Below are 22,730 nucleotides of genomic sequence, written 5' to 3' on the forward strand. Positions count from 1 at the left end.
CATCGTACCATTATTTCGCCATCCAAGCCACCGTCTGAGAAATCTAGCTTCCGGAGACGAGCCTTCAGTTTGTGCCACGCGGTCGTCGAACCACGTTTGTACGATCAATCGGACCGCGTCTGATCGGGTCCTGCGCAACGGAACCGTTTGATGATTGAGTTTTTCTTGGCTTTCACATTTCGAAAGCTTTCCAGGCCAAAAGAAACTCTGTTGCACGGAGTGGTGACTCATTTGGCGCGGGACGTTACATGTGGCCGTGGTGATGTTTGTGGCGTGTTTGCAAGCCAGGCAGGCTAAACGTTGCTTTGTTTGCCCGCATTGGAGCCTCCTTGTGTTCAGTTGTTCTAGGAGACCACTGAACACACGTGAACAGTTAGCTGTTTTAGGAGCAATGTCATCGAAAAATTATCATGCTGCAGGAGCCTCAGAAGCTGTGGTGCCAGACATACTGGCTTTTTCAGGCACGGGTCTCTTTGATCGGAATGCGATGTAAATGATAAATTTTTGCTTAAGTGGTAGATGTCAAAATTTGTTTTATAATCGTCGATAGGATCGCGAACTAGGTTTAACTAATTACAATTACATCTTCATTAAAAATTCTGGAGGCGTTCTGTAATTGCAAGAGTGGAGTGAGCCGGTACGCAAAATATAACCATTACCTATGCTATAACCCCAGTGCCTTGTACTAGTTCGAGAAATACGGAATTAAGATACGCAGCGAAACGTCTTGCTCTGTACTAATTAAAAGGTTCCCAGAAATGCGGAAACACGTGAAAAATTTTTTTGATAAAGACTTTGCGTGCTGTTCGACTTCCATTCTGTAATCCCAACATAGCTTTTAAAGTTGCTGACTAAAAGTTATCTAATGCTATTTAGTTAAATAATGATCATATTGGCTATTATCGAGCAAATTCTGATTTTCGCCAGTGCTTTAAATCTTGGTCGACAAAAAAAATATAATTCTCAGAAGTAGTCGTCGCTGAAACACCTAGTATTCCAAAGTTTGTGGATGCCAGTATTATCAAAGCGAACGCTTGCATTGTTAACTTTCACACTCATGTGTAAACATTTCATTCTCTTTTTCTTTCATGGCTGTTTGCTTCACGTCGCATTAAACAGTAATCCCCACAGCAACGTATAGCAATGTGTGTGTTTCGATCATTTGCGCTTCCATTCGACAGGTTAGCGTAGTCTACCCCTTACGGGTGGACATGGAGATATATAATGGAAATAAAGAAAGCAACGAGAAATGATGCCGTGTAATCCACAGCAGCGTAAACAGCGCTGGGTAGTATGTACAGTATTATTTATGATAAAGTTATTGTACACTGATTAACTTTTGACGCGTTTTCAAGTTATACCTACGCATATATCCAAAGCGGCACTTCGTTAGACGTCAGACATCTAGAGAGTCTTAGTCGGTGTACGTGTCGCACCAGTGAATGAGGGTGTACGCGGTTAGCATGATGTGCCGAAAGCAGGCTTCGAGCGACCTGCGCCTGCGCATAGATGTGACGCGTGCAGCAGCAGCACCTTGCACGCCTACGCGGATCGCATGCTAAGTGCAGTGCGTATACATATTTCGTTACCGGAACGCTACAAGCGCACATCTCAGCGAATCGAAACGGCGTGGTTTGGGATGAGAAACGTAAACATGGGCATAGGCGTCAATTCGGCTCTATATCGGCATTTTGTTTAATAATTTTCAAATCGTATATTCAACTATTTCGGCAACCCTTTCGAATTCAGCATGTTTGGTATCGAATATATCATTTCGGCCTCAAGGAAAACGAGCGTTTTAAAACTCCTCTGTGCGTGTCATACCTGAAGGGTTTTTATCGATATTCCACTGCTGATTGCAGTGTGCGCTTTTCAGAAGCAGTTTAGCAGGTATTCGTGTAAACGACATGCATTGTGCCTAACTGCGTTTCTCGAAAGACACAATACTTCTATATCAAATTAAGTTGAGGTACAGATAGAACGAAATATGGGAAACGCCCGGTTATGTGTGTATGCTGCTAAAGCATTCATTTGCGCCTCCCCCCCCCCCCCCCCTTTGTGTGATCAATGGGAGAGTTAGCCGAACAGGTTCACTGCAGTGAGTGACGTGCGCATGGCGGAGTAACCTATGAGCGGTGTGCTCACTTTCGGAGCAGAAATTCACCCGTATATGGAAGAATAAAGTACAAAGTTTCAAATATATTACATATACGTACATAACGCGTTTACGTCTACATGCTGTTTATGCAAATCCAGAGGTTATGCGACAGCGTTTGTAGGGTAATCAGAGTCGCATGTAATGTGCAGAAGACGAGATAGAGAAAGAGAGAGAGATAGAGAGCGACAAAAAGAAAAGATGAGGCATGACACTGCGTGGCGAGACATTAATTACTTGAAGGAAAGGAAAAGCGGCGTTTCGTACTTCAAGCTTATCTTTGCGGTATCGGCAATTTCCTCCACCTTTCTAGGTTTACATCACCCTGCGTGGAAACGAGCAGCTAAGGCCCATGAAAACACACACGCAAAACGCGTAGTGGATTACACTTGCGGAAATGGACGGGAGAGGGGAGCCCCAAGAGCGTCACGCGAGTGCGTCTTTAATGAGGCGATGCGCGAGATGCTCAAAGAGCTGCGGACGTGACAGCGGGCGCGCGCTGAGTGCCCATGGACGGTGGACTTCCAGGGCCGAGTGGGATCGGCTGTCGCCGAGGGGGCCGCGGAGGCAAAGGGTTGCACTTAAATATTCAACCTCGCCGCGCGGAGCCCCAGCGCGCCCTGTCGAAAAAGTCAAGGCCGCGATGGTCGGCAGCCGTGCGCGCGGGCAACGCCGCCCAGGAGCGGCGGCGACCGGGCGCCCGACAAAAGTGAAATCGATTCTCCACCGCTGGCGGGCTACGCACGCGCGAGGCAACCCGATCGCGGTACGGCGGCGATGCAAGACGCCTGCCGTGGCGGCTCCGCTATAGCGCGTGCTTTAAACCCTTCCGGGAAACGCGGCTGGTTAGCGCCGACGGCGAAAAGACGCGCGCTTTATTTTCGCGCGCGCGGTTGCGCGTTCGCACGCGCGCCGCTTTCACCCTCGCGTTTGGTCGACTGTCGTCTCCGGAGCGTTAACCCTAAGCGTCAGGAATTTGTTCTGCGGAAATCCCCAAGGTGATGAAAGTTTCGTGGAAGGCAAAGTTGACAAAGGCGAAGCAGGAAGCCGTTTAAACGTAGATGTACACGTGCGAAACTGTGTCCGCAGAACCGAAAGGAAAGAAACAAACGCTAGACTTTTTGCGACCTTGCAGAAGCACGATCTAAATTTCATTTCAGCAGAGTTCGAGACTCTGCGAGGCAAAAACGAAGCTTTCGGTTCGAACCGAAGATACATGCGACAGCAGATTCTAAGCGCAGAGACTCCCTTTGGCGCGTGTGCTAAGTTTAAAACAGAAATGCCGAGCCGTTCGCTTAAAGCAACCAGTTGTAACATTTAACTGCTAAAAGTACCGTTCAAGGATTTGACAACAATTTGGAAATATTGTACTGCACACTAAATGCTAATACAACCTTGAAGTTTCTTCAGACATTTTCTCCCGACGCACACTTTACTCTTACAAAGTTTCATCTTGGTGCGCACATAGTAGCTTGCAAGCGCGAACGTTTAGTCTCCCGGAGAGCTTCGAGGAACCAGAATTTACGGTTTCACATCTTTTTACGGTTCTCCCAACGCATGGACAGTTTCCAAATTTCCACCGCAGAGAACGCCCAATGATCCCGACGGCTTGGGAGCAAAGGACGTCGTATGGTACTCATCGTAACTCACCCCTCTATTACACGATGGAGTGTTGCCTGAATTTATATGATGCAGGAAAATGCTCGCGAGATCATGGCCATCGAAAATACCACAGTGAAAAAGCATTGAACGCACTTGAAAATTTTTGTACCAAGAGGCAGGCATCCTTAACAGGTACTAGATGTCGCATTGAATAGTCACACGCTATAACTTGCTTCTATTTGTAATTATTAGCGCCTGTATATTAGGCGCCATAAGTTTTTTTTTTTTTGTATTCTGTGCGTGCATTATTTTAACTCTGTATAATTCTTCTTTTGTTTATATGCTCATCGCAGTCTACATAACGGCCGCTTGTGTGTGTTTGTGACTTTGTTTCGAACTCGTTGTGCTACAACTTGCATTTGCCTTTTATATTGATGTGTTCATGGATGTATAGGACTGTGTTCTGTGGAGTTCTGACCCTATGACGTGGTTTCTATTCATTTTCTTATATATATTTTTATACTGTTGTTTCCGTTATGCGAAAAGGAGTAGCCATCACCATTATAAGGTGACTACGTCTCTTTCTTTTATTTTCATTTCAATAAAAAAACAAGAATGTATCGTATTCGACGGAAAAGAAATGCGAGAACAGTGCCTAGCGGAAGCGCTCAATTAACATTTTACTTTGACTGACAACCCATCACTGAACGCAAACGCCTGTTAACGCCTCTCAAGGTGTCCGGACGCCATCTTTTCAAGCCCTACGGCTACGTCTCGAATAGTCACCCTTCTTTTTTGGTTGTTGTAGTTCTTTTTTTGCAAATTGAGGAATAGTAGTACAGGTGATATCAACAATCTACAAATCAGGCCTGTGAAGTATGCTGTTGATATTCGAGCTCTAGTGTTAATGCACATCTACAATCTCTGTCTTTCTCCTGGTGTTTTTTCCACGTGAAATGCAGACTGCCAAAGTACTTGCTATCTTTAAAAAAGGAGACAAGACAGAGATGCGTAATTCAGACCGATTTCAATATTACCTTCTTTTTCCAAAGGCTTTGAAAAAATTAGAAAGCAGATAGCGCAACTCGACACTGTATCACATGTCAGGCCAGTTAAGGTTGGCGTTGTGCGAGGAAGCATCTTAGGTCCCCTTGTTTTTAATTTCTGCGTAAACGAATCAGTTAATGTTGATCCTAACACGAAATATGTTATCTATGCTGATCACACTACCTTGCCATTTAAATAAAACGACGCACATAACCTTGTAACACCAGCCACAAGTTGTTCCAAGTACAGTCCACGACTGGTGCATTGAAAACGGCCTTATATAGGAGTAACGCAAATGAAACTAAAGTAGTGCTGTTTCAAACTGAAAATAAGAAGAATACGTTAAACAGATCTACTATTTAGGAGGCTCAACAATAGAAATTGTGAAAAACCAATCAAAACGTTAGGCTCTTTTTTTTTTTTATGAACATGACCAATGGGCCGTCCAGCAGGCTCGCGCAGCGGCCGCCAGGTATTCCCTGTCGGTCCCTGCGTGGGAGACGCCCACTGCGCGCTGACGTACGTCCTGCAGGACTTTTATTAGAGAGTTTTAGAATTGGGGGCGCAAGGCACTGGGCCCCCAAGCCGCGTTGCGTCGGTTGCTCTTGGGTTTAGATGAGCAGCAGAGTTTGAGGATTGGGTCGAACGCAGACAGCGTTGGGTTGAGCGCTCGGGGCGCCGCAGTGTGGAAAATAGACAGGTGCTTGAAAGCAAAAAAAAAAAAAAAAAAAGAAGGAACCTTTTTTCTTACAAGTGAAAACGAACAGAATGCATTTTTGAGCAAAAAGAGCGAACAATGTAAGAAACGTAATCACTGTGTTAGTACCGGTTAGTATTACAAATTAAGTGTGCGATGCTCTTAGTTGGTGTTTTCTTGTGTCGCGCTGCGAAAAAACTGAGTTCACTCGCGTGAAATGGCGAAAATCAGTTGAAGTAAATAAAGTTTGCTCTGCGACCATCTGCTGTACGTCATCACTGTCACCCGCGAGGGCGGCCCAAGACGGCTTGGGGGCCCACGCTAGTTTTCGATTCTTGGGTCTTGGGTTAACGCGAACGCAAGAACGCAAGACTGGCTTGGGTTCTGCGCATGCGCACTTGTGGCGCGCAATTTTCTTGGGTCCCCAAGCCGCTTGGGCCCCCAATTCTAAAACTCTCTATTAAAGGCTTTCCAATCCAAATAAGTTGTGTACCGCACATTACGACTTCTTCGCCGGAAAACTCTCAAATGTCGTGTGCGTAGTGTACTGCCTTCGATGCCTTCGACGCAGAATATTACGAATTTACAATGCCTTATTTTTATATCGCTTAAATTGCTGCCGCCTTGTTTGCGGCACGGCATCGAAATCCAATATACACTGTGCCTCTATCCTGCAGGAAAAAAAAAAGAACGCTTAATATACAGGGTATTTTTTTTCAGCTTCACTAAATATTTCAAAAATGCTGTGGCAGATAGCACAATTCTAACCATCGATTTAAATTACTCGGTCAGGCGGCCAAAACTTCTACAATTAAAATACTTAATTGAATAATTAACATGATTCCGCCAATTGATTTTTAAATTAATGATATTACGGCACATATTTTAATCTAAGAAGTGTCGCTAGTGAGTTCCCAAGGCGTATCCGCTTGGAACGAATTCTCAGAACTGCCCCACTTTCAAGACATTAATTTCAAAGCGTCCGACGAAATCCATTGGCGTTCCAGTTACTTTTGAGCTTCAATGCATAAAACAGTGTTTAAAAAAAAAGAAAGAAAGAAAAAGGTAACTGGAACGCCAAGGCATTTCGTCGGTCACGTTGAAAATTAATACCTCGAAACTGGGGCAGTCCTGAGAATTCGCTCCAACTTTCGTTCCAACAATTCGTTCCTTGCGAATTGTTTCTTTATCACTAGCTACAATTCTTGGATTAAAATATGTGCGGCAAAATGATTAATTAAAGGTCAATTGGCGTAGCTACGTTAATTATTTAATTAAGCATTCTGATTTCTCGCAGAAGTTGTGGCCACCTCATCGAGTAATTTTAGATCAAGGGTTAGAATTGCGCTATCTGCCATAGGCAATATTGAAAAAACTTGGTGCAGCTAAAAAAAAAAAAAAAAAAAAGAACACCCTGTATAAAAAGCCGTACGCCACTCCAACTCGGCCACTGTTCAAAGCACGTATCCAACTTAGATTTCAAGATTTGTTTCAACACCGTTTGGCACTAACATATCGCATGCAATTCAATCACATGGTAAATAATATTCGTAGAATAGCCGGCCTACACAGACACGCGCTGCAGCTTACGACACGAGATCACCCGAGCAATGGAAAGTTAACTCCGCATTCAAGAACTAATTACGGTCACCAAATGCTTCGACATACGCTTCCGACTTTATTTACTAACCTTGCCTTACAACATATAGATCTACTGTTCTTAGTGTGCCTACAAAACTGCTACCAGTCATAATAATTCGTTTTGGTTTTTCCTATTGCCTTTATGCGTGTGCTTTCGGGTGTATGAACGCTCGCTCAGTTTGTGCTGTACTCTCATTATTGCATCCGTGTTACATATTTTGCAGCCTGTTGTACTATATGTAAAACATGTATAACTAATTAATGCTGATCCTGTACAAATGTTTACGATGATTCCTAGTGTACACTGATTGGATGTTTTCTTTTTAGTCAAACGCACTATTTCTTTCTGATCTGTGTACATACGCGTTTGTAAACTGATGTCTGTTTCTTTATCTTTTTCTTCAAGTGTGCGTCCGCTGTCTTCAGTTGCCTCAGATGGGATTTTAGGAAAGTCAAGTTGCCTGCGAGAAACTTTTTCCCAGATCCTCACCACAGAATTCCTTTGAACTTTATGAGAGATAAAGGCATTCATTCATATGTAGAGCAGAAGGCAAGCTCGATACCATTATTTGAATAAAGACGCTTACATCCTCATCCTGCACGTTCCTTTCAAGACAGGATTTCATTCTACCAAGCGTAATTTTATGCGCCTGATAGTCTTCAAACGACGCACTGCAGAGTACCACATCGAGACTTGGGTAACTTGCCGCAACGCGCCTAATCACTCATACGTAACCGTTCGGATGCCCAAGATCCCATCTAAATTTAGTTTCACTAGATCTAATCGTTCTCTCAATACTCGCCGACATTTGGAGCAGACCTTCGGAGCTGATATTCTCCATCGTATCCAGTCGCAATAAAAGGTTTCGCTGTAAACAGCTGCGCAACTTGTGACGAACTCTATTCAGGGGGCGAGCTGCGTGATTCTGAGCTGGCGCTGCAGGCGCGTCGCCTCTCCGGGCGTTCCGTCCGCATTGGTGGCCAACGGACGACCGCTGGCCCAAATCTTTCGGCCTCAATTGCGCGTATTTCCAGCGCTGCTATCGCCGCCCATTAAGGGAAGCGCTCTCCCGCTGAGCCCCTAATGGAACAAGAACACCAGGAACTCTCTGGAGACAGAAGCTGAGATGTGTTAATGCAGGCACGCTGGACGCGAAGTGGCCGAAGCGTGTCGGTTGCGAGCGAACAAAATAAGCGACTCTCTGTTCCAAGTGACGCAGCGATGCTGGCTTACGGGCTGGCACTCGCCAGCAGCACAGGCGAAGAAATGAAACGCAAACTGGACAAATGCGTTCCTTGTCACTCCCAGCACGCCACCACGAGCACTGTGGTAGAACAATGCGTCGTTAAATGACGCTCCTTCGATGCAGCGCGAAATTTCTCACCTCCACCGTGCTCTCATGGTACTCCAGGGACGTTCAATGAGAAGGTTACTCACACTTTTATTTGGAATATTTTTTTGCCGGAAGTGTAGGCATGTTATTTGTCCACCGCGAGAACAGCATCCCCCCAACGCCCCTTGCCCCCCTCCCTCCTCCCCAAGGCGTTTCGCCTTTCTGCAAGTTATGAAGAGTGCCTTTGCCCCATCGGTGCTATACCATAATATCGCTTGCAAATGTCGAGGGTACGAAGCGTTAAAGGGCTGCTTCCAACAGACGGATGCGTTCGTCGCATGCAGGCGCGACGGAGCGGGTGGCCTGCCGGACCCGATGTCGACCGCACCCAACGGCTCGGTGGCCAGCTGGACGCGCGACGAGGACCCCGGCTCGGGCCAGAACGCGGCCGTGCGGCTCACGCTGCTCTCGTGCGTGTCGGCGGCGGGCTCGCTGGGCGGCGTGTTCGTCATCAGCGCGGTGATCGTGATGGAGCCCCTGCGCACTCGCGGCAACGCCTTCCTCGTGTCGTCGGCGCTGGCGCACCTGCTGGTGTCGGCGCTACTGCTGCCGTCCACGTGTGTGGCCATTCTGGCGGGCGTGACGCGCGACCCGGGCCTGTGCCACTTCCAGTGGGCCCTGCTCGTCGTGTGCCTGGTGGCCAGCCTGCTCTCGTTCGCCTGCCTGGCTGCCAGCCAGGGGCTGGCGCTGCGCTGCTCGCGCGGCGCCGTGCTCGCCGCGGCGCTCGCCAGCTGGGCCGTGGCCGCCACCGTGGCGCTGGGTCAGCGCGGCCTCGGACTGGGACCGACGTTCTGCGGCGGCACGCCCGTGGCCAGCAACGTGCCGCTGCAGGCGACCGTGGCGGCGCTCTGCATCTTGGTGCCCGTGCTGCTCACCGTGCTAGGCTTCGGCGTGGCGCTGGCCCGCGCGCGGCGCCACGAGCCCGACGGGGCGGCGCTCGAGCTGCTCAAGAGCCACGTGGCCGTGTACCTGCTCACGCTGGCCATGTGGGTGCCCGGCGTGGCGCTGGCCGCCGTGTCGCTCAGCCGCCAGGTCCCGCCGCACCTGGTCGACGTGGCGTGGTGGCTGGCGCTGTCGCACTCCTGCCTCTACAGCTACGTGTACGCCGCCACGCACCGGACGTTCCGTGTGGCCTTCAACAAGCTCTTCTTCTACTGTTGCTGCAAGAGCCACGTGACCTTCTCGAGGCCCTCGCGTGAGCAGCGCATCGGGCCGCAGGGCTCCGGCGTCGGCCTCCGGGTTCACATTATTCCCGCCATGAACATTTACTCGGCCAAAAAGGACTCTAGCCAGGCGGCCGTCAAGCACTGCGTCCAGGGAAAAGGGCTGCACTGCAGCTACGACCTCTAGCTGCGGGCCCTCCTCCCGCCTCTCACAGTGTGGTGCTACGGCGCTGACCGCCGCAGGTCTTTTCAAAGCGCTGCTTCTCGGATGTCGGGGCGCAAACGGGGACATTGTCTGTCTGTGCTATATAAGTGTTTTCAGTATTCATATATTCGTGTCATCGGTCAGCGAGCGCCGCGGAAGCATCTGTCGTGTAAGCATATATCTAACGGTCCAGACTTATGTGTCAGTGGAGAAGTGTACTTACGTTCTTCGCGAGTCTTCTTTCCATCCCCGTCCTATCGGATGTTGCAAAAACTATGTGTTCCGCGAATCGAGTTATGTGTGCTTTTGTCCTTACATATTGAAACTCTAAAAGCGCACAAAGACGAGAACGAAGAGAGTGGACAGTACGAGGCGCAAGTAAACCAACCAGCCCAGTTATCCGTTCTGTTTTGTCCATAGAAGCAGGAGAAGAAAATTCGAGGATGCGGTGGAAAAAAAAGATGATGAATACGGGCGCGTAGACTTATTATTGTTTTCTAATGATCGCAATGCCCTAATTAGGCAAAGACATCTCCAGCAACACTATATATATTGTTGCTTGTACAGAAGATACACTGACTGTCAAAACAGAGTAAAGTCAGCTGCCGCTTTCATGGCCAGCAGTTGAAAGCAGAACAGAGAAGACCGAAATTTGAATAATGCATGAACCCAATCTAGTATTTGTGATGCAAGAAACTAGAAAAATAATGCTTGGACAACAGAGTATGCCATGTTGTCTTGTATTGCACTTACTAATGAAAAATATTGAAATATGATTACGCATACATTCCCACAGAAGGCGTGAGCTCGCTTATATCTGCCATTGTCAGATTAAAAACATTGTTATTGCGTTCGTTACTCCAGTTATGGGGAAGCGTTGTTACTCCTTGAAGCATGGATATTTCCCCATGTACTGTTTGTGTAACTCTGGGGACACAACATTAAAGCGCCAGCATTGGTAACCTTTCCGAACTGCTACAAAGCATTTCAGGCACGCTACAGTTGCGCCTTATAGAAGTCTGTTAATATCCGAACGAAAAATTTGCGACGAAGGAACAGAATCAAATATTTATGTATCTCGGTTTCGTAGATGGCTTTATTTTTTAAGATGAGCGAGTGACAGCAACCATGAAGAAGCATTGCCATGCTCAAGCTACACTATTTTTGTTCGGAGGGACGCGTCGGAGCCCATACTCAGATTTTTGCTATTGAAAGAAATCATTTTTGTAGTTGTTGCATACTATTGCCAAAGCAGGCGTCGGGCTTACTAATATTCTATAGTGCTTTCCGTGGCGACTACCAGACAAATGGCCTTCAGGTACAAATGGCTGAGGCTCGTAGATGTCTACCTTATTGCAAAATTTTGCAGTCTGTTGCATTTAAACAATTCACGACACTTAAAAGCATTGCCCAAGAGCCGCGATACGGGCTCTATTTTTGAACAAAGCGTTCCCTCTTTCCCGTGGCCGTAACACAGTATTGTTGCGTAGGCGTACGTGCAACAAGCTTCGACTGAAATGTCCGCCGACATCGAAGCGGTCCCTTTGTTGACCACGATGGGTTATCGATGAGAAGCCTCAACCACAGTGCCAAACTATTTCACCAAATGAGTAGTGCTTAGGCTTAGAACAATGAATCTTAAAGAGCCCGAAATTTCAAAGTGAACACTGACATAAAGAACTACAGTAAGCTTCAAAACGTACCAAAAGAAAAAAAAAAAGCCAATGAAGTGCCTGCTATCACTATATGACGGTTCGATAGATGGTTAAACAAGCTTCGCATCGACACCACTCGATCACTTAGCCAACATCTGGCGAATTCAATAGCTAAAAGTGTGAAAAAACAGCGCTTAGACGAGCCTGAGGAGCAAAGGACACACACGCAAACAACAGCGCTGCTTTTGTTTTCCCCAAACGTTACGTGAAATGTTACATCTTCCGGCCCAAACTTGCACCATTCTGTCGCGAGAACTTTGCTTTCAAAGTAGACATACCGGGAAGACGCAATTTCAGATTACTTTTGTTGCCAAAACCCTTTTCACTTCTTAATATTTTTTTGACAAGTGCATTCTTGCTACGAATCATGGCATCATTGTCGTTCCAAAGGAAATAAGCGAATTATTCTTCTCACGCTGAACGAAGAGTTATTGGTTTATCGATTAAATTTGGAGATTACGTGTACACGAGCCAATTCTTATCAACCGATTCTTTTGGCATGTCTGTGCTCCCGTGGTTTCATTTTCTTTTCATTTTCGCTTTCAATCAAGCACGCTACCGAACAGATATCGAACCGTACACCAAAACTGCAACCAGTAAAAGTTAACCCGAACCAAAAAGAAAGGAATACCAAATCTTTGAGGTTTAGGCATCGAATTTGGAAAATAAATCGCTGGGAATGAAAGTAACCGTTCTGTTTCTCTCCTACGAAAACGCCTAAGGAAATCGCGCGCTCTGTCAATTTATGGTGAGGACCATTCTGGAAGGACCTCATAGTAGGCGTAAATAAGGAATTTTTCGCGTTTATAGTTCGTAACACAGGCACGATAGCCGTTCTCGAAAATGGAATGCTTTTGGTATGATTGAACACGCGATGTCGTTTCGAGTCTCCAGGAAAGAATACCATTGCCGTCTATCGGGGACATTGCACGGGACTTGCTCGGAAGGCTTAAAGCCATCAGGACGTGTGAACATCGCATCGCTGTACATGCGGGGCACACTACCTAATGTTTTTGAGCGCTGATTAAAATTAAGCCTCACAATTTTCGGTACCGCTGAGCTGCTTTAAGCGGTTCGCTGCCACGCTACTTAAGTAAGTTATTTTGCTTGGCAATATCTTAATTTATATCGCAAGAAATGAATCTCGCTGTAGTTCGTTTATCTTTTAGAATGTATTTGTACGTCACAATGACTGTTTTTACTCATAAACTGCTATACATTGGGTGACCCAGAAAACAAAAGAGTATTCTTCTTTAAACGCTGCCAATAATTTCCACAAAGAAGGTCCTTTTAGGGATGTACTTACGCTCCGCAACAGGCACGAAATTAATGATGTGACGCTAATCAAGATAAAAATTATCTAGTGATCTAACGCGATGCAGCGCAGTTGACATTGCTAGTTTAGTTCCTTGTTTCTTTTTTTTTTTTCCTGTATCTCTTTTCAACAGCAATCGTGCAACCGAATCCCAAAGAGGGCTGCAATCATCGGCCACACAGCGGAGAAAAGCCGCACAAAGCATACTTACGTCCATGAGCTGCAAGCATGTGTGCACTTGTAACGAATTATTCAAATTTTGAAACGCAATTAAGGCAATGTGGTTCTAGGCATGCATGGCGTACGTTGATTTGTGAGTTTTATGCTTCACTGTACGGTCGTAAATGCCCCAATGCACGTTTGATCAGGCACTCTGCAAGAATACCTAGTATATTGGCTTAACGTGCGCTACGGGTACATCCCCGCGTGCGCATAAGGTTCCTCTATAGCCTTCGCCATGCATATCAAGCCGTAAGTGCTTCGCGCACGCGTTGTTACGTCGCAAGCGACATGCTCGTCCTAATAATCCTGACAGGCGAGTTCGAACGGCAGCCAAAGTCTGGCACTTGTGCTTGAAAGCGCGGAACAGCTCACCGAAAAACAGTGTCACTGTTCGGCCACGATGCCTGCAGCCGTTTGCTTGTGTGTCTCTATAGGTGTGTGCGGTATACCTATACCGCTTGCTTTGCAGTTACCTAACTTAACATTTACGAATTGACAGCATGGAGTAAAAGACTAAATGCCCAAGTTGTGTTTGCATATCTGTAAAATTAATTTCTTTATGCCCGGGCAGTGTTCAGGGATGGCGTCGTCCGGAAGGTCGCAGGTGAAATTATAGCACCGTCGTTAATGGTTCAGAGTTTGTTTCTACACGCTTCTATGATTCGGGACCATGAACAGATGGATTTTAATTCACGGCAAGATTATATTTAAAAAAAATTAACTAAAGAAAAGGCACATCCTGCGACAAAAACACTTCTACGTTACTGATTCTTTGAAATCTAAACGTAAGAATTATATGCTGATTTCATATTCATGATTACTTATAGGTATGTTGTACGTTACAATGCAGAAATGATTTCCGACCTGGTGGATCTGGAGGATTTGGTGTCTAACGCTTCCTGACAAGTTGCGGGCAACACTGTGCTACAAACTTTTTTCGCAGGCATACAACAGATGCGGCGTATTGGCTTGCTGTTCGATTTGTCTGTCCTTGCGGTAATTTCGCGAAAAGCCATATACGGTGGACATAACATTCATTCGAAAGCATATATATACTGGGTGTCTCAACTGTCACGCGGCAAGATTTAAAAATATTCAGATGCCACGTAGCTGGACCGAACCAAGGTAAGGTTGTTTGCCGTCGCTTGGAGATACACAGATTATTTCTTTTGCGTTCCGCCTAATTACATAATTTATCTTAATTAATGAATCAACTTCTCAAATACTATAATTAGATGGAGAGTACCAATGAGAAAATTGGAGAGCAACGTGAGAAACTCTCGATACAGCTTTCTGTTGCTCAATACGTGCAACATAAAAGTGTTTTTCCGAGCGTGAAAGAAGCCCGCGAACACACGTGACATTGCCGCGCGACTGGCCGCTCGAGGCACTTCGCGTGCGTTCGCGGGCTTCTTTCACGCTCGGAAAAACACTTTTATGTTGCACGTATTGAGCAACAGAAAGCTGTATCGACTCCAATTTTCTCATTGATACTCTCCACCTAATTATGGTATTTGAGAAGTTGATTGATTAATTAAGATTAATTATGTAATTAGTCGGAACGCAAAAGAAATAATCTGTGTATCTCCAAGCGACGGCAAACAACCTTACCTTGGTTCGGTCCAGCTACGTGGCATCTGAATATTTTTAAATATTGGTGCATGATAGTTGAGACACCCAGTATATGCGGGTATTATGCCTTGTTAAAGATTCCGTGTAGTTTGCAGCAACGTCAGTGTGCACAAGGAAGAAGATTTGTGTAAAACCCAAGAAATGTGCGATCTTCTACGCGGATGCGCTGTGTAAAGACGGCTGCTATGAAAACGCCTTTTTCCTAGCATTATACATATCGCGTAATTAAATATAGTGCAACACGTTGTTGCTGAAGTTTGTATGTTTATGCTGAGGACGGTCATTTAGCAGTAGCTTCCCCTCCCCCTTTTTTTCCCCCTTGTCTGCACTGTGGTTCTTCCATAGACACCTACGTACAAGTTTGGTGCACTGAGTAATTTATTTTTTCCCTTTTTAGAGAGACAGGATAGTCGCAAAAGTTGGTGGACCGAACTTGGCATGGCTGCTTTCGTTTTGGATTCGGCCGGAGCCTCGGTCCGTGCATATAGTTCACGACTCAAACATCCGCGTATTGTGCACTTCCGATTCAGGAGAAAATCAGGGTTCAGTTAAACCAGTCGGTTCTTTGCCAGTTCGGTCCTCTTAGCACGACGAGCTTACACATAAGGCGCGTGAGCAGGAGCGCAATGTGTGGCAGGGGCCGTTTCTCGTCGGGCTTGCCACCGCAGCTTCGCCGCAGGGTCGCGAGACCATTTCGTCTCACGCTCGCAAACACCGAGAGACCGTCCTTGAGACTCGCACGCGTCGCCACTGGACGAGAAGCGAGGCCCTATAGTGCATCTTGCCATTTGGTCCAGGCATCAGCTGCGTCACACGCACGCACGCTCCAGGGGAACGGGGAGGGGGGCGGGGCGGAGCCGCTAATGCGCTTCGCACACAAACTTACGCGCACATGCACGAGTTGAAGCCTCATCACACACTATCCAAGCTTAGTGTTACACACACACACACACACACACGCCGTACACGGACACACAAACGCCGTGATTTATCGCCGTCCACCAGTGCGCCTTTCGAAGAAAGAGGGAAGGAAAGCTCACATAGGTTGTGGATTACTTGCTTTCCTAAGTATGGGCAGCGTTCTAAACGAAAGCAAAGCGCGCTTTTACAGCGCCCCGGTTAGAAGATTTACGATTCCTTCCACCATGACTAGCGTTTAGAAAGCGCGTAGGGAATAGATTTAGCCTTCGCTTTATTCGTGTGGTTGAGTCGACGGGCACGGTGTTGTAAAGTGTTGCTGCAGCTGCCGCAACCATTAAAGTATTAAACTGTGCTTTAAAATCCCGCGTAGGTTCGCTGCTAATGTGGCAAAGAAAACGAAAAGCATCTCTGCGCGCACACGCTCTTTTCTTTTTCCTTGTTATATATGTTTTACTCGGCACACGCACCCTACACGATACATTACTTGATCAAGGGCACGATAAACATTCACTGAAAGTTCTTGACACAATTTCACGCACATCGATCGCGAAGGTAACTCCGCGGTGTTCAAGCGCCATATAATTTTTGCCACACAAAACAGATAATACACAGTATTACCATATGTCGAATAAGAAAATACAACACCTTCGCCAAGGCTTTTCGAAGTATCGCTGCGTCGATGATACTGCATTAGCCGTGTTATGTATTGACAAACCTATCTTAGAGACCATAGATTAACCCTATGTCTAATCGAAGACGAGAATGAATGCACTGCAGGGGATTTTATTTTTTTGGTAGTATATTTTGTGCAGCCAATTAACGTGCTTGTAAAGCGCACTGAAGGAATAAAACCTGACATTAGAATGGCCGACATTTCAGTCTGCATATATGAACCCTTTACATTTGGCGTGAAAATATAAACTAGCATGAAACAAATGGGCCAGTTCGAGAGGAGGGAGAATAAGGAGAAACACTATGACGACCTCTTGTGTGCTAGGTTGTTTTACGCCGTTAACAGCAGACTACTTGGAGTAGTAATGTATGCGGTGAATTTAGTTTTTCCAAGACAAGAAGTGAACGGTGAAAGGCGACGTTCTGCAGAAAGGAAGATAAAAAAAAAAACATGTTCGGTGGCTCCCTAGGCTTATCGCAGTGGTATAAATTGAAATGAGCGGTTAAAGAACTTACTATAGACGTTGTAGTATTGCCGAAGTACGACATTCGCGGAGTTCCCGTTTACCCACCCAAGCGAATGTTCCCCAGCGCTCGGCAAAGAGCGAAAGTTTTGCAGACTGCGAGTGAAACATTGTACAAACAGTGTCGCCACTATGATGCCCAGAAACGGTTGTTGTTTGTATACTCTGTAGCATGTTGTCCATATTTTTTGTCGACTTATACAAGTACGCGTGTGCTCATGTTTGTGGACGTTTCGCATATACATGCTGCTCTTACAGATTGCAATTTGTTCTGTACTGTATGTACCGCTTCGCTTCAATTGCCTTCTCCGTGGACTTCGGGTTCATTTCGTTGCGTGTATGTTCGTGCATATGTGTTCGTAGCAAGAAGGTCATGTACATCAGAGCATGCGGCAAGGTGTTTTATTGCCGGAAGAAAAGAAAAAAAAAGTGCCGCCGGTGAACGCGAACGGTCTTTCACAAACGCATCGCTCTGCCCGTCCGGGCATGTGCCTGCATAGCTGGCCGCAAATTCCGCGCAGGCTCGAACGACTCGCCCCCGACGCTTCGTTTCAGACGCCCCGCCACAGCCCCACGCTTCCGACGCCGCAGGGCTCCCTGGTTACGCGGCGCACGCCCTGGACGTGGTGCCCAGGGGGGTCGCCAGGCTAGCAGGGACGGCGCGGGCACTTTCGAAACTTACTACGGCAGAGCGTGACCGCGTTTGCGCGTCCGCCACCGAAGGTCGCAGCTTCCGCTCTCCTGTCATACCTTGCTAGCTTCGCGAGCTTTCACCGCGGAAATGTGAAAACACTTCTTTTGGTAACTGCGTCGCGAACACGCAACAGTGTCGTGGGTTCGGCCTGCCGTTGCTGGAGGCACAGTCACTCTGCGGCGCAGGCGAAACGGGGCACGCCGTCACGCCTCCCGGCGGCCGACATGGAGGTGCGGGCGCGAGTACCCGATTGACTGCCACGAGCATCTAGGTGCCGGGTGTGGAAAGGATTGTCCTTGGGGGAAAAAAAAGCGAACGCGCGAAGCGGCTCCGGCAGAGACGTGCTGCTGTCAGCGCGCCCGCGCACCGTCTGTTGTACTCTATACTCTACCTACATGTGCATTTCACGTGGCCGACCGGACGGACTGCAGAGCGACAGGATATTTTTCAACAGGAGGTGGTGCCCACCCATTCGGCGGTCAACGTGCTTTTGTCAGTGTGTTGTTACATCGGTACGTTTTACAAGCCTTTTACGAAATTGTGCACTGCTTGTGTGTACATGATAATAAAAATGTTGCCAGTATCTTTGTAAAGGGCGTTGGTGTTGCTTCTTTGGTGAAAATAAAATGAACACTGGAAAGGATGGCAAGGCGATAGCCTGCTATTCCAGACGGACCCCTCTTCTTATCTGTAGTAAGTATACACTGCATCTCCGAGAACATTCCGCCTCGCACGCATTAATACAGACAAATTTCGTAGTGCCGCCAGTGTCCTGTTCGAAGCTGCCTAATACGTGCAGATGAGTCGTTGTCCCCTCGTAACCAGCTGAGTTTGGCATTCTGTGCACGAATTGTACCGTGCATGACTACGTGAGCACTGCACGGCTTCTCCGAATTCGTTGCCACCCATCGGGCTCAGTCGGTGCTGAGCCCGATGATAATTGATAGCTTCCCAATAAGATGGTAGCAGCCCACAATCTCCAATGAAAGCGGGCTTCCGAAACAATTGGCCTCCTGCAAAGCATGTCCTATAACATCGAAACCGAGAAGATCAATGTTTATTCTTAATCTGCCAAACGGGCCATTACGATATAGTCCGCAACGACAATTAGAACATCAATCTTTCGTCGAACAAAAAAGTACTTCTTGCTGCTCATCCGGAGTTCAAGAGGAGAGACCATAACAGGGTCAAACTTGCACTCAGGTGTCGGGGCGTCAAGATAAGTGACGAACGAAAAAAGAATTATAGCAGAAATTTAATGAAATATTCTTCTTATATGGTGGTACAGCGCCATGTAATGTGTTGTTGCCACGTTTCACTGGTATTCGATGTACAGCGGGTGCAGGATGTTCCGTCAGCCACTGTTTGAATCCCACCGATGGCAACGGTTGTTGTGGTCGCACCGATGGTACGACCTGTTGGGAACTCGGCGCTGACGCCCGTTGTTGCACCTGGGTCGCAAGCCCCAAGGGTAGCGTTGGCCTGGCGGCCTGGGGTACAACTGGAAGCATCCGAAGGTCCCGGCAAAGCATGAGTCGACTGGTAACAACAAAACAACTTGTTTATTTTAACATCGCAAAGAGTTGGCGGTCAGGTTGACCGAAGTAGAGAGACGGGAGAGCACTTTACTCAACAGAAGAAATCGGAGCCCTCCTTTGGCGTCCGGGGGCAGCTGCTTTTATACTCTCGCAGTTGAGGGCAAGAAGGAACCCCTCAATAGACGAGCACGTGATTGTACAATGAGATAAGGTGACGCATACTGTCGTAGCGCCGCCGGTCGGGCACAAAGACTGGGAGGAGAAGGTAACTCCTACTGTCGTAGCGCCTCCGGTCGGGCACAATGGCTGGGAGGAGAAGGTGACTTCTACTCTCGTAGCGCCTTCGGTCGGGCACAATGGCTGGGAGGAGAAGGTGACTTCTACTCTCGTAGCGCCTTCGGTCGGGCACAATGGCTGGGAGGAGAAGGTGACTTCTACTCTCGTAGCGCCTCCGGTCGGGCACAATGGCACATACACTCACACACGCACATGAAGACACGTGGCATCGGAACATGCCTGGACGCGCTTGGCGGGGAGCGTAGCGGCGACGCCGAACGGGCCAAAATGTCTGCCGCTTTGTTGCAGTCGCGCCGGCTAAACCGCGCGTCGTAGGCGAAACGTAACAGACCGCCCCGCCGGGGGAAGGAGATCCCGATGGACAGGGGACTGCATCCGCTGTCCGGAGGGATGTCGCTCGATGATGCTCATAACCGAAGTCGGGCGTCCCTCGACGTTTCTTGAGCGCAGCGCACAGAGAAGGCCTCGTTCTCTCGTTCAGGTTCGCACGGGACACTGCAAAGTGACTTCGGGAGAGTTCACATTTTTGTTCTCGTTCCCGGCAAGCGTTAGAACTACGCTGAAACTCAACCGCTCAGTCAGCAAGCACGGCACAACCCTCACTAAGCCCTGCCAGGCTCTTTCCCCTTTTATAGCACTGCCTAGTTCCTTACAGTAGTCTAGCATCACTCAGAACGCGTCCACAAATTGGAAAATTGCACTAGAAAGCATATCATCACTTTGAAACACTAAACAAAAGCAATATGTTAAAAAAAATCCTGCCTCAGGAAGAAAAACATCAGTAACAAACAATTTTGAGGCTGATTCCTACGTTAGGGGCTTCGACTTAAGCCATCGGCGTTACCGTTGAGACTCCCCTTTTTGTAACGCACCTCAAAGGAATATTGTTGCAAAGCGAGGCTCCAGCGCAGGAGGCGGCCATTTTTGGGAGAGATGGTCTGCAGCCATTGGAGAGGGCAGTGATCCGTCTCAATGATAAACCTCGAGCCGGCTAGATAGCATGACAATTTCTGAACGGCCCACACGAGACATGCACACTCTTTCTCGGTGGCGCTATACGCCTGCTCACGACTGGTCAGCTTACGACTAGCATACAGGACGGGGTGTTCTACTTCTCCATTTTCCCGTTGGCACAGTACAACGCCCATGCCTCGCTCACTAGCATCGCACTGAACAACGAACCCTTTTGTATAGTCTGGCGATCGTAGCACAGGCTGGCTTGTTAGGGCACTCTTTAGGGCGCTAAAAGCTCTTTCCCTTGTCTCGTCCCAGACGACTGTTTGAGGCTCTGTCTTTCTTAGAGCATCCGTCAGGGGAGCCGCGATATCAGAGTACCTGGGGATGTACCTCTGATAGTAGCCGGCGACACCTAAGAACGACCGAATATCGGTCTTCGTGCGCGGCTGCGGGAAGTCTCGCACAGCGGCCACCTTTATTTCAGAGGGGCGGCGACGACCCTGACCAATCACGTGACCGAGGTAGACAACCTCGGCCTGTGCTAACTGGCACTTAGGAGCCTTGACTGTCAAGCCCGCTTCGCGCAGGCGGGTTAGCACTGCCCGCAAGTGTGCCATATGCTCAGACCAGGATGCGGAGAATATCGCTACGTCGTCTAGATACGGTAAAGCGAATTCTTGCTGTCCCCGCAACACTTTATCCATGAGGCTTGAAAAACAGTATGGCGCGTTCTTCAAACCAAAACTCAACACTTTAGGACGGAATGTTCCCATTGGTGAAATGAACGCCGCATACCTACTAGCCTCTTCTGTGAGTGGAACCTGCCAATAACCCCTGACAAGATCTAGGGTGGAAATAAACTGAGCGCTACTAACGTTCTCAAGGCGCTCCTCGATGTTAGGGATCGGATAAATTTGATCCTTAGTGATGGAATTAAGCCTGCGGTAGTCGACGCAAGGACGAGCTTCCTTGCCTGGTACCTCAACTAAAATCAAAGGGGAGGTATAATCACTCTCACCTGCCTCAATAACACCGAGCTGTAGCATTTTCTTTACCTCAGCCTCCATAATATCGCTCTGGCGGGGTGACACCCGATACGCCTTGGATCGTACTGGCTCTGGGGAGGTAAGTTCTATATCATGAGTAAGGACAGAAGTCCTACCAGGCCTCTCAGAGAACAGACCTTGAAACTCTTGTAATAGCTGGTGTAGTTCGGTTTTCTGCTCAGGCGACAGCGATGCTCCACTGACTAAGTCACTAATGACTTGACCGGTGTCTTCCCTGTTCGTCACTGAGCCTAGTCCCGGAAGCTCGACCGAAAGCTCTTCAGGAACGTTTACCATCATGCACACCACTGCGTCCCTTTGTCTATAAGGTTTGAGCAGATTACAGTGGTAAACTTGCTGTGCTTTCCGCTTTCCTGGCAGACTTACCACGTAGTTAACGTCCGACAGTTTCTGAACAATTCGTGCTGGGCCCTCCCACTGCACGTCTAGTTTGTTGTTTAGCGATGTGCGCAATATCATGACCTCTTCGCCCACCTCAAAACGACGGACCCTGGCGGTCCGATCATAATAAACCTTGGCCCTCTGCTGGGCCTTTGCCATTGCTTCACCTGACAACTCCTGTGCCCTTCTTAAGCGTTCGAGGAGCTTAGGCACGTACTCCACCACGACTGGGTCGTCGCCCCTGCCTTCCCACGATTCTCGAAGCATGCGAAGCGGAGACCGAAGCGAGCGACCGTACACCAGTTCAGCTGGCGAAAACCCCGTAGCTGCATGCGGCGCGGTCCTTAATGCAAACATCACCCCAGGCAGACACAGCTCCCAGTCAGTTCGATGTTCAAAACACAATGCTCTCAACACGCGCTTCATGACGGAGTGGAGCTTCTCAACGGAATTCGACTGTGGGTGGTACACTGAGCTATGTAGCAGCTTTACCCCCCACCTTTCGAGAAAAGTTGTCGTCAAAGCGCTAGTAAACACTGTGCCCTGATCTGATTGGATTTCCGCAGGAAAACCAACTCGCGCAAATATGGACAGTAGTGCATTGACTATCTCAACTGAGCTGAGTTCTTTAAGCGGCACTGCTTCAGGGAACTTTGTCGCTGGGCAGATCACAGTCAAAATGTGTCTGTACCCTGTGGCTGTTACCGGCAGAGGTCCCACTGTATCAATAACGAGCCGTCTAAAAGGCTCCGTAATGATAGGTACCAATCTCAACGGCGCCCTCGATTTGTCCCCTGGTTTGCCCACCCGCTGACAGGTGTCACATGTCCTCACGAAATGGTCTGCGTCCCGAAAACACCCTGGCCAATAGTACTCTTGCAAGAGACGGTC

General features: G+C 48.0%; 1 protein-coding gene across 12 annotated transcripts in view; it reads left to right on the forward strand.

The window, feature by feature from the left end:
* The window catches only part of LOC142563625 (uncharacterized), a 264,971-nt gene extending 246,776 nt beyond the window's left edge, over positions 1–18,195 (forward strand). For 9 of the 12 annotated variants that reach the window (XM_075674201.1, XM_075674238.1, XM_075674210.1 and 6 more), the window contains one exon: positions 8,821–18,195. In XM_075674201.1, coding sequence (XP_075530316.1) covers positions 8,821–9,886 — 1,066 coding nt within the window. In that variant the 3' untranslated portion in view covers positions 9,887–18,195. Of the gene's footprint in view, positions 1–7,548; positions 7,717–8,797 lie in introns of those variants that run through there. The other 3 variants (XR_012824381.1, XR_012824380.1, XM_075674259.1) reach the window with 3 other exon arrangements.
* Positions 18,196–22,730: the final 4,535 nt, after the last annotated feature.

The sequence above is a fragment of the Dermacentor variabilis genome, chromosome 1 (genome assembly GCF_050947875.1).
Source record: "Dermacentor variabilis isolate Ectoservices chromosome 1, ASM5094787v1, whole genome shotgun sequence".
NCBI lineage: Eukaryota > Metazoa > Arthropoda > Arachnida > Ixodida > Ixodidae > Dermacentor > Dermacentor variabilis.